We start from the raw sequence: 18,859 nt of genomic DNA on the forward strand, positions 1-18,859 counted from the left end.
AGCACAGTTATGGGAACAAAGTCCAACTTTGAAATATGAATGTATACGTACACACACACAGAAAAAAAAAAATCAGTGAGTAGCATCCAGGTTCGATACAAATTACCTCACTGGCATCTCATGGGAGGTACCAGGTTTGACAGCTTCTCAGCTCATGAATACCACCTGTGTCTTCTCTCTTGCAAATATTTCCTGGGGCAACTTTCCTGAGCCCGTCTCCTACTCTTTAATCATGGTGGAACGAAGAGGAGGTAGTGATGGAGCCTCTACTCAACTCTCAGCACCACTGCCCAGTCTTTCTGCAGCCGCCCCTCCCCATGGAAGATCAAACCACTGGTGTTGCTCCCGGTGATTCTTTTACTTGGAAAATAGTCATAGAGTTCCCCATTATGTACATAATATTGTGCTGAGTATTTTAGTGAATTGAGGATGACTAGGAGAAGTTGTAACACATGCGAACAGAAATAGTAGACAGGTGAGGGGCAAGAGAGGAAGAAGCAGGACCCAGTGGGTTTGAATCAACATTCCATCACTTTTTAGCAAAAGACTGAACTTTTCTTGCCTCATTGCTCATCTGCACGGGAGGAATGATGCAAAGTCCTACCTCGTGAGACTGTTAGGATTAGGTAAGCTGTTGCATGTATAGTGTGTGTCAGACATGCAGCAACACTTAATAAATATTGGCATGATGCAAACACGGCACGTAGGTCCTATCCTGGGAGCATGGTTTGTGGTGAAAAGCCCTGTTGGAACTTTAACCAGGAGAGTGTGGGGATTGATTTGTCAGTCACTGGGTGTAGAGCCCTGTCTTAGGGTTTCCTGGTGTTGAAAAAAATAAGCTCAAGGAGGAAGACATTTATTCCTTTACATTTGGAATTGGGAGGTGTCTGCCTTGTACCTTTCTCAAAAGAAACTTTTGAGTGCTCCGTTTTAATGTGTGAACGGTCCAGCTTTTCCTTCTTGGTGGGCAATAAAAGTGGAAAGAAACCAAATTAGTAGTTACAGAGAATAGTATATCTTTCCCAACTCTTCAAATAGCCCTTTGATGTTTGAAATTAGCCAATTCACCTAATAAGAACTCACAGGAAACGCACATTCAATCAGCTGCAAAAATTCAGCTTGCTTTTCACAAATTTTCTATTGAAGATCACAAGTTCTCAAAATGCATCTTGCTCAGAGGGAGACAACTGACCACAGTCGGGAAAGTCTGCCTCTGTGACCTCTTTCAGGCCTACCCAAATCCTTCTTGCCTTTCTATGCCCAGCACATTGTTTGCTCTCCAGGAATACTTTCCCTGACTCACCCCAGCTGGACAAAACGTTCCCACTCTTGTCCTTGCAGCACGTGGCTTGGATGTACATCTATCATGTCATTTCACTGTATTCTGTTTTATATTTTAGTTAGCAGTCTAGGAGTCTTTTCCATACCTTACAATATAGTTCTTGAGGATGAGACACGTATCCTGCTCTTGTGAGCTTCACCACAGCACTTGGTATGTGCTCAACAAACACTGAGTTGTTAAAAGACAGTCATTCAGTTATTCTTCACTGATCTGTATCTACTTGGTGCACAGCATTCTGGTGGGCACTGACAGGAAACATGAGACGGGGTAAGACTTGACTATAGACTCCAAAGCATTTAAAACCTCTGGAGGGGGAGCAGGTACAAAGTGATTCTATAGAGGACAGCTTGGGGGTCACTAACAACTTGGCTAAGAGAGGTCCCCATGCCAAGGCACCTGGGTGGCTCAGTCGGTTAAGTGTCTGACTTCGGCTTAGGTCATGATTTTGTGGTTCATGAATCTGAGCCCCATGTTGGGCTCTGTGCTGACGGCTCAGAGCCTGGAGCCTGCTTTGGATTCTGTGTTCCCCCTCTCTCTCTCTGCCCCTCCCCAGCTCACGCTCTGTCTCTCTCTCAAAAAATAAATACACATTAGAGAGAGAGAGAGAGGTCCCCATGCCAAAGGCTGGGAAGATTTGATGCCTGGCTTTGAAGGAGCCATAGCCCCGAGGCCCTGCACTGAGCCCAGCCTTGAAGCTTTGGTTGGAAACTTCCGGACAGTAGGAGGGCTTAGGCTGGGTGTTCTGCCCGAAACAACTAAATTATCCTATGGGTCACCAATTGGTTTATTTGCTAATTGACTGGCCCAGCCTTGGGCTTTAAATCCAAAGAACTAATTTCATCCTTTATTAAATACTGCATGAATCTCACCCTTTGTTCTGCAAGGCTATACACAATATACTAGAGAAACTTGAATTTACACCACAATAGTTGTGTCACTAATGACCTTCCAAATGCCACTAATACCGTACATGTTCGGCTTCTCAGCTGGATCCGAACCTGTCAGTGCATTCTGAGCCCATTGACCTCCCTCTGACACAAGAGGAGACCCCCACGCCCATGCCCGCCCCCAGCCTCCCCATCTTTCCATGATTTCATTTCTGAATCAGTTACTCTTTGGAGACCCCAATTCCTTTACACCCACTCTTTTTACATGGTGGACAATACTTTATTCGGAAATGTTCCCTCCTGTAATTACAAATCCTGTTAGTCATCCTCCTCCTCTCCCTAGGGGGATTGTGGGCTTTAATTAATTAACGTGGCTAAACCGCTTTGAGGTGCCTGGTTGAAAGGTGCTATATAAGTGCAAATTATTATTATTACGGCTGTTGACATCCCACAGCGCAAAGCCTTCAGCCCCATGCATCTAGAGACCTGAACAAAGGCGACTTCATCCTCACCTTCCGTGCTAGGTCTGAGATGGCTGGCTCAGTGGTATGGGGGCAAATCTGTTACCGTATCAACATCAATCAACTAATTAATCCCCATTATGTTGGCTTCCGTGTCCTTCTTCCGAGCAGAACCATCCTGTTTCATTTCACAACTCGTGCCCCCATCAGCTCTAGACAAAGGTCATAGTGTCCCTATGGCCTCTATTGGCCTAAAGGAGAGAAAAAAAAAAAAGGGAGAGAAAGTCAATTTGAAAAAATCAAAACAAAACTATGTTGTGATGAAATGCACTAACTTGTCCCTAATAGTCTAAATAAAACTTTCCTTTCAGCTGTAGTCCTCTTGCATACCTACCTCTCTATTACCTAGGGAGCCAACAGCCCTGCAAACCAGAGATGCCCAGAAACACAGCATCGGTGTGAGGTAAGGTCCCGCAGCCCTGGCTTGACTGCTGATCGCTATAGACAAAGGCCCTCTCTGAGCTGGGTGGGAAGAGGACATCCAGAGAAGTGGGAGCCCTGCTTCAGCTTCCTCCACTAGCTCTCTGGTTTCCCCTGAGAAAGCCAGCTGCCATCAGTAGCCAGGAAGCCCTCACAAAGACAGGGGACCGTGATTTAGATGTTTTGTGCTGCACCTAGCAAACCTCAGCCCTTAACAAATGCCCAGTGCTTCCACTGTGATGGTAGCCATTGAAAGCAGCCCTGTGGGGGAGACGTGGCCTCTCGAAGGGACGCTGCTGACCAAAATGCTCCTTACAAGGTTGTGCCTCAGACCCTTTGTTAGCGTGGACGTGGGTGAGCCTCAGGGGGTCATGTCTTCATCTGCCTCCATTTATCCTCCCTATTGAAGGGCTCCTTCAGGACATCGGTCAGTCTCTGTGGGAAGTGATTTGGAGGGCAACAAAAGAACTTGGGCCCTTGGGGGGCCTTCAGAATTCAGTAAACATCTGGACATGGAAGGCCAGGTTCTCAAGCAGTCTAGCTGGGGAGATGTCAAAAGAGAGAAAAAGCTGTGTGTGCAAGGCAAGCTCTTAGTTCTGTGGTGACATTTGTTGTAGAAAAACACAGCCGCCCCAGTAGGTAGATAGGAAGATTTTTCAAAAGCTCCTCTATTTGTCAGGTTTTGTGAGGGCAATGTACTGTTTGTCAGTCCTTGTGGCATGTGTGAGGAAGTAGAAGTTTCGCATGGCTGGGGAGCAGCATGTGATGGATGTTCTGATTCTGTATGGGCGATGAATAACCCACGATTGCACAAGCCTGTCCTGCGAGTTGTTGTTAAGCATTTCTGTTCTCCTTGAGGTTTGTAAAGTACTTTCTAGTCAAGGTGACTTGTTAGATTCTCCTCATGAGCACATTTTAATTGACCAAAAAATGAAGTACTGAAGCTAAGGGATTTACATTTCGTCACATGGTGAAATTCAGGATCTGAACTCTTGACTCTCAACATTCCCTTTATTATTGAATCAATCCATTTAGAGCACATTAGTCAGCATGATTCAACATTAGTCACATGGCACTAATCAGCATTCCCCAAGGTTCTCAAATCTATCGTCAAACAGCAAAAGAAATTGGCCTCTATCAAAAGACAATGGAAAGCCATTTTCATCAGTATTCACGGGATGGTGTGCAGTTCAGCTCTTCCCCTACTCTCAGGAACCTTCCTCAGTCATCCTAGTGGAAATGATTCTATCTCCCTTTTCTTAATGTTTACTTTTGGGAGAGAGATAGACAGAGAGAGAGACAGACAGACAGACACAGAGAGAGACAGAGAGAGAGCACATGCGCTAGAGAGAGAAAGAGAGAGAGAGTGCAAGCAGAGGCATGGCAGAGAGAAAAGAGGACAGGGGATCTGAAGCAGGCTCTGTGCTGACAGCCCTATGTGGGGCTTGAACTCACAAACCATGAGATTATCACCTGAGCCCAAGTTGGGTGCTTAACCAAGTGAGCCACCCAGGAGCCCCAATTCTATCTCTTTTAAACATATCACATTGTTTGAACCTCAATAATAGGTGTCACAGTTTGCCTTTGATTAAACTTATTTTGTTTTTGAGCTAACTAGATTTTGAGCTACTAAAAGAGAGGGAGGGGTGCCTGGGTGGCCCAGTCGGTTAAGCGTCCTACTTCGGCTCAGGTCATGATCTCATGGTTCGTGGGTTCAAGCCCCACATTGGGCTCTGTGCTCACAGCTAGCTCAGAGCCTGGAGCCTATTTCAGATACTGTATCTCCCCCTCTCTCTGACCCTCCCCTGCTCATGCTGTCTCTCTCTCTCTCTCAGAAATAAATAAAACATAAACAAATTTTTTTTAAATAGAGGGAGCATCGCCCCTAGTCTTATATCCTCTGAGCACCATGGTTTACAAACAATAGATACCTCAAAAAATACCTGCTGAACTGAACTCACTGAAATGGAGCTTAAGTCATATTCCAGAAAGAACACCACGTCCTTTTGGAAGAAGTTTTCAAAGAAAATCAACAACCTGAATTGATTTAACATCTTTTGGTATTATTACCTGGGCATTTTCACAAATGCAAATTGTTAGCTCTGCAAAGACAGCCAAATGGCTTCCAGGTTCTAAAAGAGGAGTGTGGATCCAGTCTAACTATAGTCCAGGCCTTGAAATAAAGTTTTTTTTAATATAACCTTATTCCAACTGACATTTTGTTCCATGTTTAAAAAAATGTGGAGACAGGAAAAAACATTTTGGGGGAAAAGTGTGTTTAGTCTATAACTTTGGACCCAAATTCATATCCTGCTTTCTGCTATAAGCACAAGTAGCTCTTGTTCAAGTATCTTTCTAACATAGTGCATAGTAGCACATACTAAAGTTTCTGCTTTAGAGAGATTGTGTTTTGGGTGGGGGACCTGCATCTTTGGTGCTGATCCTTGGTGGCATTACCAATTGTGACACCCTACATCTTTGTTCTAGACTCTACCAAAGAGGGTCCTGTTAGCATTTTTAATATATAATATTTACAATACAATATTTATGTGCATTTTAACATTATGCTACAAGCCTAACCCTACGGTCTGTACTATTGTACCCGGGGGTCTAATCTCTGCAACTGGGCTCCTCTAAAAAGGATGTGTCACTGAATATTCATCTCCCCTTCTCTCTCATGGTAAAAGAACTCCCAAAATTTAGGTAGGCACATGGTCCCCAGATAAACAACTACAATTTTCCAGTCTTTCCTCTCATATACCTACAGATTGGTCAGCATGATATAAGCAGGAATAATGCATGTAACTTCTGGTTAATATTCTTAAAGGAAGGAGGATGTCCTTTCCTCCCACCCTCATTTTCTATCTCATACAAATTCTGCTACCTGGATGGAGATAATGATGCTGAGCCATTGTAGACCATGACAATGAGGGCAATATCCTAGGTGTGATGGGGCAAGAAGCTAAGAGCCTGGGTCCCTGGACAAATACATGGGATGAGCTGCTATACTAGTTCTGGACTATATTCCTCTGCAATGCTATGTGAGAAAGCAGTAAACCTCACTTTTGACTTATATTATGTGGACACTGTTAATTTATATTATGATTCCACCCAGCCAAACTTACAACCCAACTCAGGAACTTTCTTGAGGGGTTGCTTACAATAGTGCCTCTGATCCACCTTAGCTTAGGATTTCAAGATTCAAGATTCAGGACAGGAGGGGAATATCACAACAGAAGCTCGTGAAGCCCAAGAGATAAGTTGCCAGAGGGGCTGCCATTATGCAAGATGAGAGGCTCCACACCCATTTCTGATTTTATAAAATCTTAGGAGCCCTGAGTACTTGCGAAGGGCTACAAACCCAATTCTGAGGTAGACCTTGCCTTTCTGGAACTCAGTCTGCTGACCTGAAAATAAGGGCGATGGATGAGATGAAAATCTCTCATTCTTGGAAGTGTATAGAGTTTTAACTTTGGGAGGAATTAAAGTAATTTTTGTCAACTAATCATCTAAGTATACGCATAAAGCACATATGTTGTGCAGAAGATCCCTCTGGAGACTATGGAAAGATTATACCCCCATAGCAGAGATAAAAGAAGTTTCCATAGAGAATACATGAGAAGACTGTCCATGCAAACACAACAACAAACTTATAATCACACACAGCTGTGTAGCAATGGGTTCACTACCTCCAGAGGAAGTTTAAATTGGTAAATGTCCTTGGAAAGCAGCTTGGGAATACATAGTAAAGATTAAAGTGTGCATGCCCTCTGACCAGTCGTTTCACTTTTTGTGTATACCTAGAGAAACCCTCACATCAGCACACGAAGAAGCACATGTAACAGAATTCACTAGGTTAACAAATAATCGAGATTTCCATCAATAGGGGAACGGATAATGTAGTATATTCATACAATGAATGAGGATACCTCATTAAAGTAAAAGAATGGGATCCATGTGTATCAATATGGACACATTGTAAAAACACAACATTAAGTGACAAAAGCAAGTAGTGGAATGATGTGTCCAGTAAACCATTTACACAAACTTGGAATGCACTCAAAACAAATCATTGTATTATATTTGGATTCACATACATGTAGAAAAGTTATTTAGAACGAGGGAAAGGATATGTATCAAACCCTGGAGAGTTTCTACTTCTCTGAAAGGTTGTGAGGTAGGGATAGGTACAAAGGGGGTTTTGATTTTGTCAAGTTTTGTTCCTATTATTAAAAAAATCTGAAACAAATACGACAAAATTTTAACATTTGCTAAGTCTGGGTGTTAAAGTCATGGGTTTTATTATTTTCTGCCCTGTTCCGTATTTAAAATATTTTATTTTGCACATGGAAAAGAAAATCTCTCTTTGAAGCTAATAGCCAGAGTAAAAGAAGTAAACAGAGCAGGGGTTGGTGTGAGAAGATGCATGGAGGCAGGGAGTGTGAAGTAAATGTTAAAAAAGAGGAGAGAACCAGTAAAGGGGCGTGCTTCCTCATTTTCCCCGGGAAGTTCCTCCCTGAGAGGCAAGCAGGAGTCACAAAGGACCATGCCTTGTCCTGCACAAGCTTTTTGAGGCTGCAGTGGCACCTGGTAGCCCAGGGACCACATGACAGACCTGCTTTGCTCTCTTCTCTGTGACCTCTGGGAGAGGAGTTCACTCTCTCTGCTCCATTGAATCCCAGGGCTCTCTGCCCAGGCTCCCACAAGAATGCCAGGCTGTGCCAGGTGTGGGGGTTGTATTTACCAAGCAGACACCTCCATACCTGGATGGAAATACATGAAGAATCTTCTGGGTCACTTTGCACCCGTTAGGCAGAAAACATTTAGATGTGTTACTAATTCAAACTGAAATCTGATGAACGTAAATGGTGGTATGTGGGGGAAGAGAATTTTTCAATAAATCATCTAATTGGCTCAGGGTCTAAGAAAATGGGGTGGAAGAATCCAACCCAACTTTGTGACAAGGGAACAAATAGAGGAGATTAATGCCTCTCCCAATAAGCTTCAAAATCCCAATAAGCTTCAAAAGGCGGTCAAACAAACATTCTCGATTTTACAAGAAAGATGAGGTACGTAGTTTTCCAGCCCTTAAGAAAAATCACTGTTTCATTGTTTTCTGATTTCTTCTGAGTCCCTACAGTAGGTGGTTGGGAAAACAGGGAAACTAGCTTCATTTGCAGAATCTTCTCAGGACACATCTCAGGGTGTGCTGGGCCCCCCCTAAGATTCCTCAGCTCCATCCCAAGGTTTATGCTGCTTATTCAGAGCTAAAGTAGCAGAGGATAGCACCAGAATCCAAATTCAACCTGTCATGCCTCATTTCAATTTTTTAAAAAACAACATAGAAACCACAATTCTGTCCTGCTGAGAAACTAAGGCATTTATCTTCTGTCCTTAACAATTTGGCTTTTGATTTTCAAATTCTTGCTAGATTCCTGAGGAAATGGAGAAGGCAGGGCAAAGGAAGACTGAGTAAGGAGCCCCTCTTCATTCTCCCAGGCCAGCCCGGCTTCCTTACCAAGTCAGCAGGCCTCCACTGCCCTGAGCCCCACAAAGGCCAAAGGCGGCTCTGGGAGAGACTGGCCTTAGGTTTTTCCTAGGCTTCCCGCAGCATGAGCAAAACAGCCTGGCTCTTTGCAATGACAGGATAGTAATCTTTATTCCTGGCCTGACCCCGAGGTCCAGGGGTCCCAGCTGTGACCCGCGGGACACAGCATTTGGGACTTGTTGGGGAAACAAAGAACACGACCAGAGCAGAATATGGGCCAGGATGGAGTTCACTGTAAAGGTCCCCTTGCCCTTCTGCAGCCAGGCGGTTCTGTGGGCCCACTCCATGGAGGCTGATTCCCAAAGCCGGCTCCTGCCTTCCTTTCCCCGCTAGGCCCCCGGCACCATTAGCCTTACTCTGAGCCAGCCCAAACTCTAGGCTTTGCCACCCAGTGGGTGCTGGGGATTTCATGTGGAACTCTGGGGACAACAGGAGAAAAGGATCAACGGGAGCCACCCCCACACCCTCCACCTTTCCCACTTCAGTTGCACAAAAGGGCTGACTCTCCGTCTGTGGTGATCTGGTCCCTCTGAGTCTGAACCATGAGGAAGCTGGTGGCTGCGAGCTCCCTCTCCTTTGGGGCCAACTGTTTCCAGGGTCTTGAGCCCAACCTTGAGGCCAGGATCACCACAAGTGCAGGACAAAGAAGATGCAAACAGCACAGTATTACCATGGTAATGGCCTGAGACAGGCAGCCTCCTGAAGATGCCAGGAGGGTGGGTTTTCTTTTACTTTTTCTTTTCTTTCTTTTTTTCTCTTTCTTTTCTTTCTTTCCTTTTGCAAAAGGAGAATAGTTCCGCTTTCAATTTTACTACAACAATAGCACAGACTGGCTCCTTCAAGTATTTCAAAAAGCAGCCTGAGAAATCTCTAACCAGGCCCCTCAGTCTCTCCGGCCTGCCGATTTATTGTTCCTCCCATCCCAGGGAACAAAAAGGCAGGAAGGGTATAAGGCCCCCAGTTGCTGGCTGTTCTTAGCATCCTAATCCTTGAGAACTGGTGAGGGGAATGGCCTGTGGAGCCGGTAAATCGAATTCTGGCCTCACCTTTTATTCCCTCCCTCTGCTCGTGCACACAGCAGCACTCCAGGTATTATAAAACCTCCTGGTTAGCAGGGCGGTAGGAATCTTAGACTTGCTAAGGGGATAAAAGGCACTGAGGGATCATTCCCGCATTCACTGACAGCCCCCTCCCCCGAAAAAGTGTAGTCTGTATGGACTGTTCCTTCCCACCACTCCAGGCTGCCTCCATTACAAATACTGAACGTCCAGCCCCAAGTGCCTTTTTTAGCAGGTACCACAGAGGCTGCCCTCACTCTTCCAGGCCTTCCCCCTCTCTGTCTTGATGCCTCTCAGACACGGATTGTATTGCCCCCCTCAAGCTCCCAGCATCAGGCACCAACCAACCTCCGTGGCAACTTGAGGCTATTATGTCAGAGCAACCCCTCACACCTTGGCCTTGGCCTTGGCTGCAGGTATCTCTCCAAGGTTACCACCCAGGAATCAAAAGTTTCTTTGCCTTAAATCTGGGGAATTATGGAGGGGNAGAGTGGGGAGAAAAAAATTTATGTTCTGGTGTGTGGAGATCTCCAGCTACAACTCTACTGAGCTAAGTGATGATAAGTACACCATCTCCAAGGAGAATCAGATAAGCTGAAGGGTTAAGGCCTGTGGAGATCATGCAGGCCAATGACTACAAGCCAAGGAAGAAAAATAGTTTGCACTGCAACCTCCATACACAAACTCATTATACACATACACAAGTCACCCATGAAATATGTCATGAAACAATGTGATACGTGTGATATAATCTGAGAGTTTTCTATTCTCCTCTATTACATTTTTCAAAATTCTGGTTGTGACTCATTAATTTCATTTCATGACCCACCAATGGGTTGCAACACAGTTTGCGAAGTGCTGGATCAAGGTCAACACTGTCATTTTCAAGCGGACAAAACTGGGGTGCTGGAGATTTTCTCCAGATTACACCGAAGCTGAAACAGAAATCGGTGGGGAGGGGTGTGTGTGTGTGTGTCTCCACTAAAGGACAGGTCTCCATAGTTTTCTCAAGACCAGAGCTCTTTCTTATTTTCCCAAAGCCTTGGGAGCACATAGCTATTGGGGAGGGAGTTCCCCAGAGATCTGTATTTAGTGGCTTTTCTGCTGCCTCAGAAAACCTGAGAGAGGGAGAGATAGCTAGGCAAGGGATGGAGATAAAGCTTTAAAAGCTACCAGGGGAGGCAATGAGGTCTCCCACACATTTTAATTTACTGGTTGGGGTCCCTGCAGCATCGGCCACTTCTCTGAACTTTTCTCTCTCTGGGACACACAGCTATGGGTCAGCCTCCTTTCTCCTTTGTTTTCCAACTTTTTCTAATAGTGTTTCTTTCCAGGTTTTTAACCTCTACCAATTCATCTTAGGCCTCTCCTTTCTCTAAACAACCTTCTATTTCCTGTCAAAATCGTGATCTTAGCAATGAGGGTCAGAGGCAACTCTGTGAATCTTGTTTTCGCAAATATTATCCTAAAAGTTATCCGAATTAGGTCAGGCTTAGAAATGCTGTTTACCAAAATGCCCGGAGATCAAGATATAGGTACCACATCAAGGCTCTGCATACAAGCCATCTGGGCAAAACTGCCTCTTTTCCTCCTGACATTGCCTTGTAATCTTCAATAGAATTTCTTAAAATCTTCATTTAAGTTTGCTATTTAGCTGATTTCTAATCTTTTAAGAAAGCCTCTGAAAATGAAGAGCCAAAAGCCACACTGTGTACTGGGTAAATAAGAGTTCAGCTTTCTGATTGCTTATGAGTTATACACCCTTAGAGAGTATGTAACAAAGGGGCCTGCTGTTTGCTTTGCTTAATCTGGTCTTAAAATCTCTGCTTCTTTGTCAGAAAACAATATTTGCAATTGTAAAAAAAATATTTACCAAGGAACTTGGATAGCAGAAGTCAAAGGCTAAGAGCCAAAGGTCAATAGTTCTTACCCCAAATTTCCCTGGACCTGAGTCCCTGCTGTGGAGCTCAGCTGTACCAAACAAACAAGCTGCTTTCCGGGTCCATTAAGAAGCGGACGTTTAAGAAGGGGAAGGAAAGGGGAGGCTGCAGCCGGCTCCTCAGTCCAAAAGCATGAACCCTCCAGCCTGCCCCACAAAATTCCTGCTAGATCATTGCAATGCAGTATGTCTCCGTGGGAATATTGGAAGGACTCGCCATGCTTCATCAACCTGAGGAAAGTACCCCACTTACAAAATCCTAAAGGGCAGATATTCCTCCCACAGACAGCAGTGACAGTATGTTCTACTGGGGGTTTGGCATAGATGTTCACCTATGCATCCTGGGGGAGGGTCACCCTGGGGCGGGGGGGCAGATGTATATCCTCACTCTTTGGTGGGGACCATTCTCAATCTACAAAGCAGCTTTGGACAACTGGCCCTGTGGGCTAAGTTCAACAGTGTTTGAATTTACCTCTCATGTTCATTATTTTCTGGAGAGCCCTGCAATCACCAGAAGACCCAGCATCTGGGAACCACCATTGTAGAGCAGTGAGTTCCAGCCTGTGGCCTTGGGGCGCTCTATTGGGAGCCAGAACTCAGCTCCTTCTAAGTCCCAGGCCCATGTCACATGGTACAGGTCAGCAAGGCCTGCTGGGACTTGAGTAATGGGAACAGAAATGGAGTAACCAGAAAGGGCCTGAGGAAGTAGTGGTCAGGGAGCCATGACGAAGTGTCCCCCAGGCTGCCAGACCAGATGGTGTTTCACTTTGCTAAGCAAGAGGGCTCTGGGGCGATGCTAGGCCTTCCACACTGGTATCAGAGGCTTGGAGTCTGGTTCCTCACTCCACAGGGTCTGCAAAGAACACTGGTGCTTGGCAGTTCCTAGACTAGTGCTTTAACTCTCATGCTTTGCCTCACTCTGTTAGGAGATTCTATTGTTTTCCCTCCGCTTCACCTTCGCCTTCTGTTACATTCTTGCCACAATTGCCAATCTCTTTTGATCTCATCAGGATAAATATCATTGGTGAATTCATCTTGGTCTTTGTTTCTGCCCTGAAGTTAGCTTCTATCAGGAGCACAGCAGTAATTATCACCAGTGATGGGCAGCACTGTGCATAATCAGCTTAAAGAAATGGCTTAATCCAAGGGTCTTACCTTGAAGAACCAGGCCTTCCTTCTGGATGGTATAGGCAAATGAGGTGAAGGGAGCCAGAGGGGACTTGGCAATGAGAATCTGCACATAGAGCATATTTTCCCAGAGTTAGTCAAAGGGGACATCATATCAGAGATAAACCTCTGTTCACTCCCCTTCCCACTTTGAGACAAAATGGTGACATGTGACTATAAGCCATAAAGTTTATTTTAAAAAAATTATTTTAGGACCAAATGAGTGTTACTCCTTCAACCAGCCAATTGCTTTGGAAGGCTGTACATTTATCCCACCTATTCTGCCACTGAATGCCATATTCTTGAACCAGTTATTTTAGAGATGTTTCCTTATTTTATGTCTCAGGCTTCAACAGCTACCTTTTTTGCCCAAAGATAAACCTAGACTAATTCTCTTATTCATAAATTTATTTATTCATAATTCATAATTATAAAAATTTATAATTTTTGAATTTTGAAAAAAATTCATAAATTTTTGCCCAAAGATAAACCTAGACTAATTCTCTTATTCATAAATTCACTTATTCATAAATGTAGCTATTTTGCTAAAAAGAAATTCAAAACTACCCTTAAAAGATAAATATTTACCATAATTATGAATATTCACAATCACTTGGTAAAGCTAAGTCATGATAATTTGCTTTGTTGGCCCCAGCTCTTCACCAACTCTGTATTCATGGCATTTGCCCTGTGACTACATTTCCTCTTACTTAGGTATTTCCCTGGACTGTGGGTTTGCCCATATGACTTACTTGGGCTAACAGGTTCTTTGCCTAGGCTTCGAGAAGCCTCACATACCTCCCTTTGCTCTCTTATGCTTCTGCTGCTGCGAGAGAAAAATACATCCAAGCTAACCTGCTATCTCAGGAGGATGAGAGACACCTGGTGCAGTGCTGGCCAGCCACGCCCAGTCTACATAGCTGACCCCCAGGAGAACCACATACACATTAGTTAAGTGCTTATTACTCTATGCCTCTGAGATTTTGGTGGTGTTGTCATGAGGCATCATTGCAGCAAGAGTTGACTGATATACCAGCCAACACAAAATATAAAAAAAATATATTTTGAGCAATGGCATTCTCCTAACAAAATACCTACTTTAAAAGTGATAGTAAAAAAAATAAAACAAAAAACCAGGGGATAGTCATGGGGTGCCTGGGTGGCTTGGTGAGTGAAGCATCAGACTTTTGATTTCAGCTCAGGTCATGATCTCATCCTTTGTGGGATTGAGCTCTGTGTCAGGCTCTGTGCTGACATTGTAGAACCTGCTTGGGATTCTGTTTCCCTCTCTCTTGGCCCCCTCCCCTGGTTGGACACTATCTCTCTCTCAAAATAAATAAATGAAGATTTAACAAATAATAAAAAAAATAAAAGGGATAGTCATTTGGTCATTAAACCAGTATTATCATTAACACATATTATCATACTTCATATGGTTCCACTGAACCTCTAAGGACTGGTGAGTTATTTTATTACGACATTTCTCTTGAAGGAAGATGAAGATCAGTTTCCTGCTTTACAAAATAACATCATCAAAGACAGTGACAGTGTGGCACAGAGCCACTTAGGTTAATCAGGGAAGCAAGAGAGAAGGAAGAAGTAATTTCAAATAACCAAAAGGCTTAAATGTAATATCTCAATTTATCTCAATTCAACATTTACTGATTGTCAACTCTGGTGGTATAACGTGGTGGAAAGCTTGCAGGTTGTAGTCATAGAGTCTGAATCTAGGTTCTTCCACTAATCAGCATCGTGCCTATTGTAAGACCTCCAATTTCCCCCTAATAGCCAACCTCCTTCATCTTTTTAATTAATAACTCTCCAGGTTTCGACACTTCTCTGCAACTTTTGGAACTGGGGGTGGCCATATGACCAAGCTTTAACTAAGAGACTGTGAGTACAAGTGACAGGTAACACTTTCAATGTTTTGAAAACTAATGTTTTCATTAAATCGTTGTGTGCCTTCCACTTTCCCTTTCCCTGTCCCTAAGGGCAGGAACTGGCTTCAACTATATGGAGGTGGACATCCTGGGGGTTGATGAAGCAACTTGGGAGCAGAAAGCTGGGTGACCTCATAAAGCATAAGTGCTTCCCACCTGGGGTCACCTGTCCATCTCAGGACAGAGCCACTTGTCTGAACCACTGAATTTCAAATGTCTTTGTTGCCATGGTGTTTGTAGCCTGAATTCTAACCAATACCGTGGCTCTCCACAACCTCACCTTTTTGATTCTCAATTTCCTCACATGTAAAATGGGGATAATAACACCCACCTAAATGGGATTATTGTGAAGACTGACTGAAGTATATAAAATTCCTGTCACTGGGCCAAACTAAGAAAAACATTCCAACCAACTCATCCCATATGCTTCCCAACTACTCCTTAATTTTCACTCATCAAAAACCAAAATACTTTTACCAGAAGGATTCAACTCAAGTTAAATCTCAATACTTTTCACTACTGTTTTACTACTGCTCTAAAGTTATCTATATAAATTTGCTCATCATTCTCAGACCGAATGAGTAGGGGGTATAGATGGGCATTAGCATCTTCATGTCAACACAGCTCACCTGAAAATTAGGTGGAGCCTTTCTGACAGAGATAGTTTAGGGATGGTTCAATGTGAAGTTTATGGATGCTCAATGGTAGGAGAATGCCATGACCGAAAAGAGGACAGTGCTTCTCAAGCTTCAATGTGAGTATGAGTCACGTATAGGTTTTGTTGATGTGCAATTTCTCATTCAGTAGATTTTGAGTACGGCCTGAGAATCTGCATTTCTAGCAAGCTCCTAGAAGACGCTGATGCTATGGTCCATAGACCACATTTTGAGCAGCTGGGTTTCAGGAAATTAGCCTGACTGAAGAATCTAAGATGAAGAAATAAGAGATGGGAGTCCTGGAGCCAATTAGAAAGATACTGTGATAATTCAGGGATGAGATGACAAGGCCCTCAACCACAGCTGTGTCAGAAAGAATAGGAAAAAAGGATATGGAGAAAAGAAATATAAATCCTTTAGATCAAAGAGCAATAGAAATAAATTAGACATATCCAAAACCTCAGATCTTTATTGTCCGCATAAAGTAATAAGACATAAAACCAAAAGGGTATAAATAAATAGTAATGAATAAAGTACATACTATATTTTTGAAAATCATATTACCATTTTTGCTTCACAGACTACAAAATCTGATACTCAAGAGAAAAATGATATGATATTCCAATGCAGCACAACAAACAGGATCTAAGCCTATGCCTCCAAGTCAGTGGTGCTACCTCTATCATCTGAATATTTCCACTCCCAGGGAGCACATGCCCACTGTGAATAAGCTAGGAGGCACTCAACTAGAGGGACCTCACAGCTGGAAAGACCTCCCTTCCAGGGAATCATGGAGTTTGGACAAGTCATTGATTAATGCACTGCCCTTTCTGAGCAGGGTTTAAAATGGGTTATCGAAAGGATGATTTGTATGCAGTTAGAAAGAGGAAGTGATCAATTGTGTCAGATGAATTGCGCTTCCTTTTTTTGGAAAGAACTTCCCTTCCCTGATAGATCAGAGGGCTACCACCAGTATGAAATATCTGATTTTCAGCAAAAATGTAACGAATTCTCAATATCCTTCTGGATAGAGTAAAGACAAATTTAGCTGGATGCTAATACCACTAAGTGGATATTTAAGTGATAAAAAGATCAATAGAAACCTCTAGTAGGATGTACTGGATTCTAGTCTTGGTCCTGTCAATGTTTAGCATTCTTACTACCTGGACAAGGACACTGATGCACTTAACCACATCCATACAACAAATATAGGATCCACCATGGGACAGAACTGCCCCAAATTGCGACCCTAATGGAGCAATATTCTAAAGGAAGAAGAAGATAATAAGCAAAATGAATAAGTAAAATATATGGTATGTTAAATGATTATGCATGCTATGGAAGGGGGAAAAAAAGCAGAGAAAGAGTATAGGACGTGTATTGGATCAGAGGAGAGGGTCAATTTTAAATAGAGTATTAAGAGAAGACCTTACTAAAAAGGTGACATTTGGACTTGTGGATCATATAATTAAACCTACTGATGGGATGCTGAATATAGTAACAGAAGACAAAAAATTTAAAGAGTTGTTATATTGAATTAGACATTGTAATATCAAAACAAATCTCAATTTGGTTAGAAGGCTGGGACAAATCCTACAAATCTTTCAGAATGAAATTTTATTGAAATATATGTAATTTTATATGAAATATATGTCCTTGAAGACAGAGGACCAACTACTGGTTACAGAATGGGTTACAGAATAGCATTCAGAAAATGGATTAGGAGTGTTAGTTAACTATAATACAATACAAGTTGGTTGTGAGATGTGGTTCACAAAAATCTAGTGTGGTCTCAGGTTTTATTAGTGGAGACACAGTATCTGGAACAAGAGAAGTGATGGTTCTCTTCTTCTCATTCAGCAAATCATACTGGGTGCAATGTGTTTGGATTGGAGCCTAAATTCCAAAAGGGAAACTGACAAATGAGAACAACTGGAGGAGAACCATTAACTGGTTAAACACACAAAGCAACCCATGACCACAAAAACTTCAACACAAACATGATGTTAAGAGGCCTGGGGTGAAGGCACATATTGCTTTTAATTGTTTTCTTCCTCCCTTCCCTCTCTCTCCTCCCCTCCTCTCCTCTCCTTTCCTTTCCCTCTGTCTCTTCCTTCCTTCCTCCCTCCCTCTCTCCCTTCTTCCCTTCTTTTTTTTTTTCCCATTCTCCCTCCCTTTGGGGTGCTCTGTCTGACTTGTACTGTTTTCAAGTGTCATTCTACCTTCTGCAATACATCATGACCTGCAGGAAGGGCCTGGCTGCTTAATAAAAGTCCAAGTTGCTAATGAACATTTTTTTTTATCATACTCAACCCTGCGTGCAATGTGTGAAGTTGACTTTGGAATCCTCTGAGGGTTCACTGAAATATGTAGGTGGGCAAGAATGAGTTCAGACACTGTGGCTCAGAAAGCCTAAGGCGACACAAGGCAGGTGTGTGGTATTGTGAGCTGTTATCCCACCTGCAAATAGCCATTTTTTTTGAGTAATGTTTCCTTTATATCAGACTAGCTCAACTTTATACTCTAATGAATATACTTTCTCTTTTCACCTGTTCTTGCAAGGAAAGTGATTATCAATATATTAAAATTCTTTTGAGGAACATTTAAGGTATAGATGTGCTGGGTCCCCAATCCCACTACTATCTGGATGTAATTTCCATTACTTGTATAATCCACCCACTATCCATGTACTTATCCACGTTCTTATTCAATCCACAAATAGTATCCAAGTACTTATTCAAGTACTACAAATAGTATCCAAGTACTATCCACACACTTATTCAATCCACAAATATCTACTGGGCACTTTCCTTTGTGGTAGGCACTGTACTGGATGCAGGGGACATAGCAGGGGGTGAGACAGACAATGTCCTTGCTTTAATGGAGCTGACATTCTGATGACAGAACACAGACAAGACAGGGAAGTCTTCAGGCCTTTGGGCTTTTTTTCACATTGACATGCTACTATGACTTCTTTTTTCCTGGGCACTCATTCATTCATTCAATCCATTTATCAATAAACATTTCTTGAGTACCTACTATGGACCAGGCAGATTCAATCTACACTGTGAATTTTCACTTTTTAAAGGACTGCTATCTATTTCTACCTCAATTTATTTCTTAGGCATATATTCTGAACTCTCAATGGGATTGCAAAGATCAAGGCACTTTCTTTGATCCCACATCCATCCATTTTACAGGGCCCAATCCAGTGCTTTGCACAAAGTGGGCTCCTAAAATAACCAATGAGTATTTTCTTCACTGTTCTTCACTTTATCCCTGTGCTGTATGTGTGAAGCTTTCTCCCAATTTACAAGTGAACACACAGAAGCCTAGGTATTCTAAATAAAACCTGGAAAGAGAAGTCAGTCTTTGGAGCTC

At 43.0% G+C, this 18,859-nt stretch overlaps 1 protein-coding gene across 1 annotated transcript in view; it reads right to left on the reverse strand.

The window, feature by feature from the left end:
* Window positions 1-2,508: 2,508 nt before the first annotated feature.
* The window catches only part of RAD51B (RAD51 paralog B), a 562,898-nt gene continuing 546,547 nt past the window's right edge, over window positions 2,509-18,859 (reverse strand). The window contains exons 10-11 of the mRNA XM_077767229.1: window positions 12,871-12,949; window positions 2,509-2,941 (exon numbers count right to left, since the gene is read on the reverse strand). Of these exons, the coding sequence (XP_077623355.1) occupies window positions 2,934-2,941; window positions 12,871-12,949 (87 nt within the window). The 3' untranslated portion in view covers window positions 2,509-2,933. The remainder of the gene's footprint in view (window positions 2,942-12,870; window positions 12,950-18,859) is intronic.

This window comes from Crocuta crocuta, unplaced genomic scaffold, assembly GCF_008692635.1.
Source record: "Crocuta crocuta isolate KB4526 unplaced genomic scaffold, BGI_CrCroc_1.0 scaffold55, whole genome shotgun sequence".
NCBI classification, from domain to species: Eukaryota; Metazoa; Chordata; class Mammalia; order Carnivora; family Hyaenidae; genus Crocuta; species Crocuta crocuta.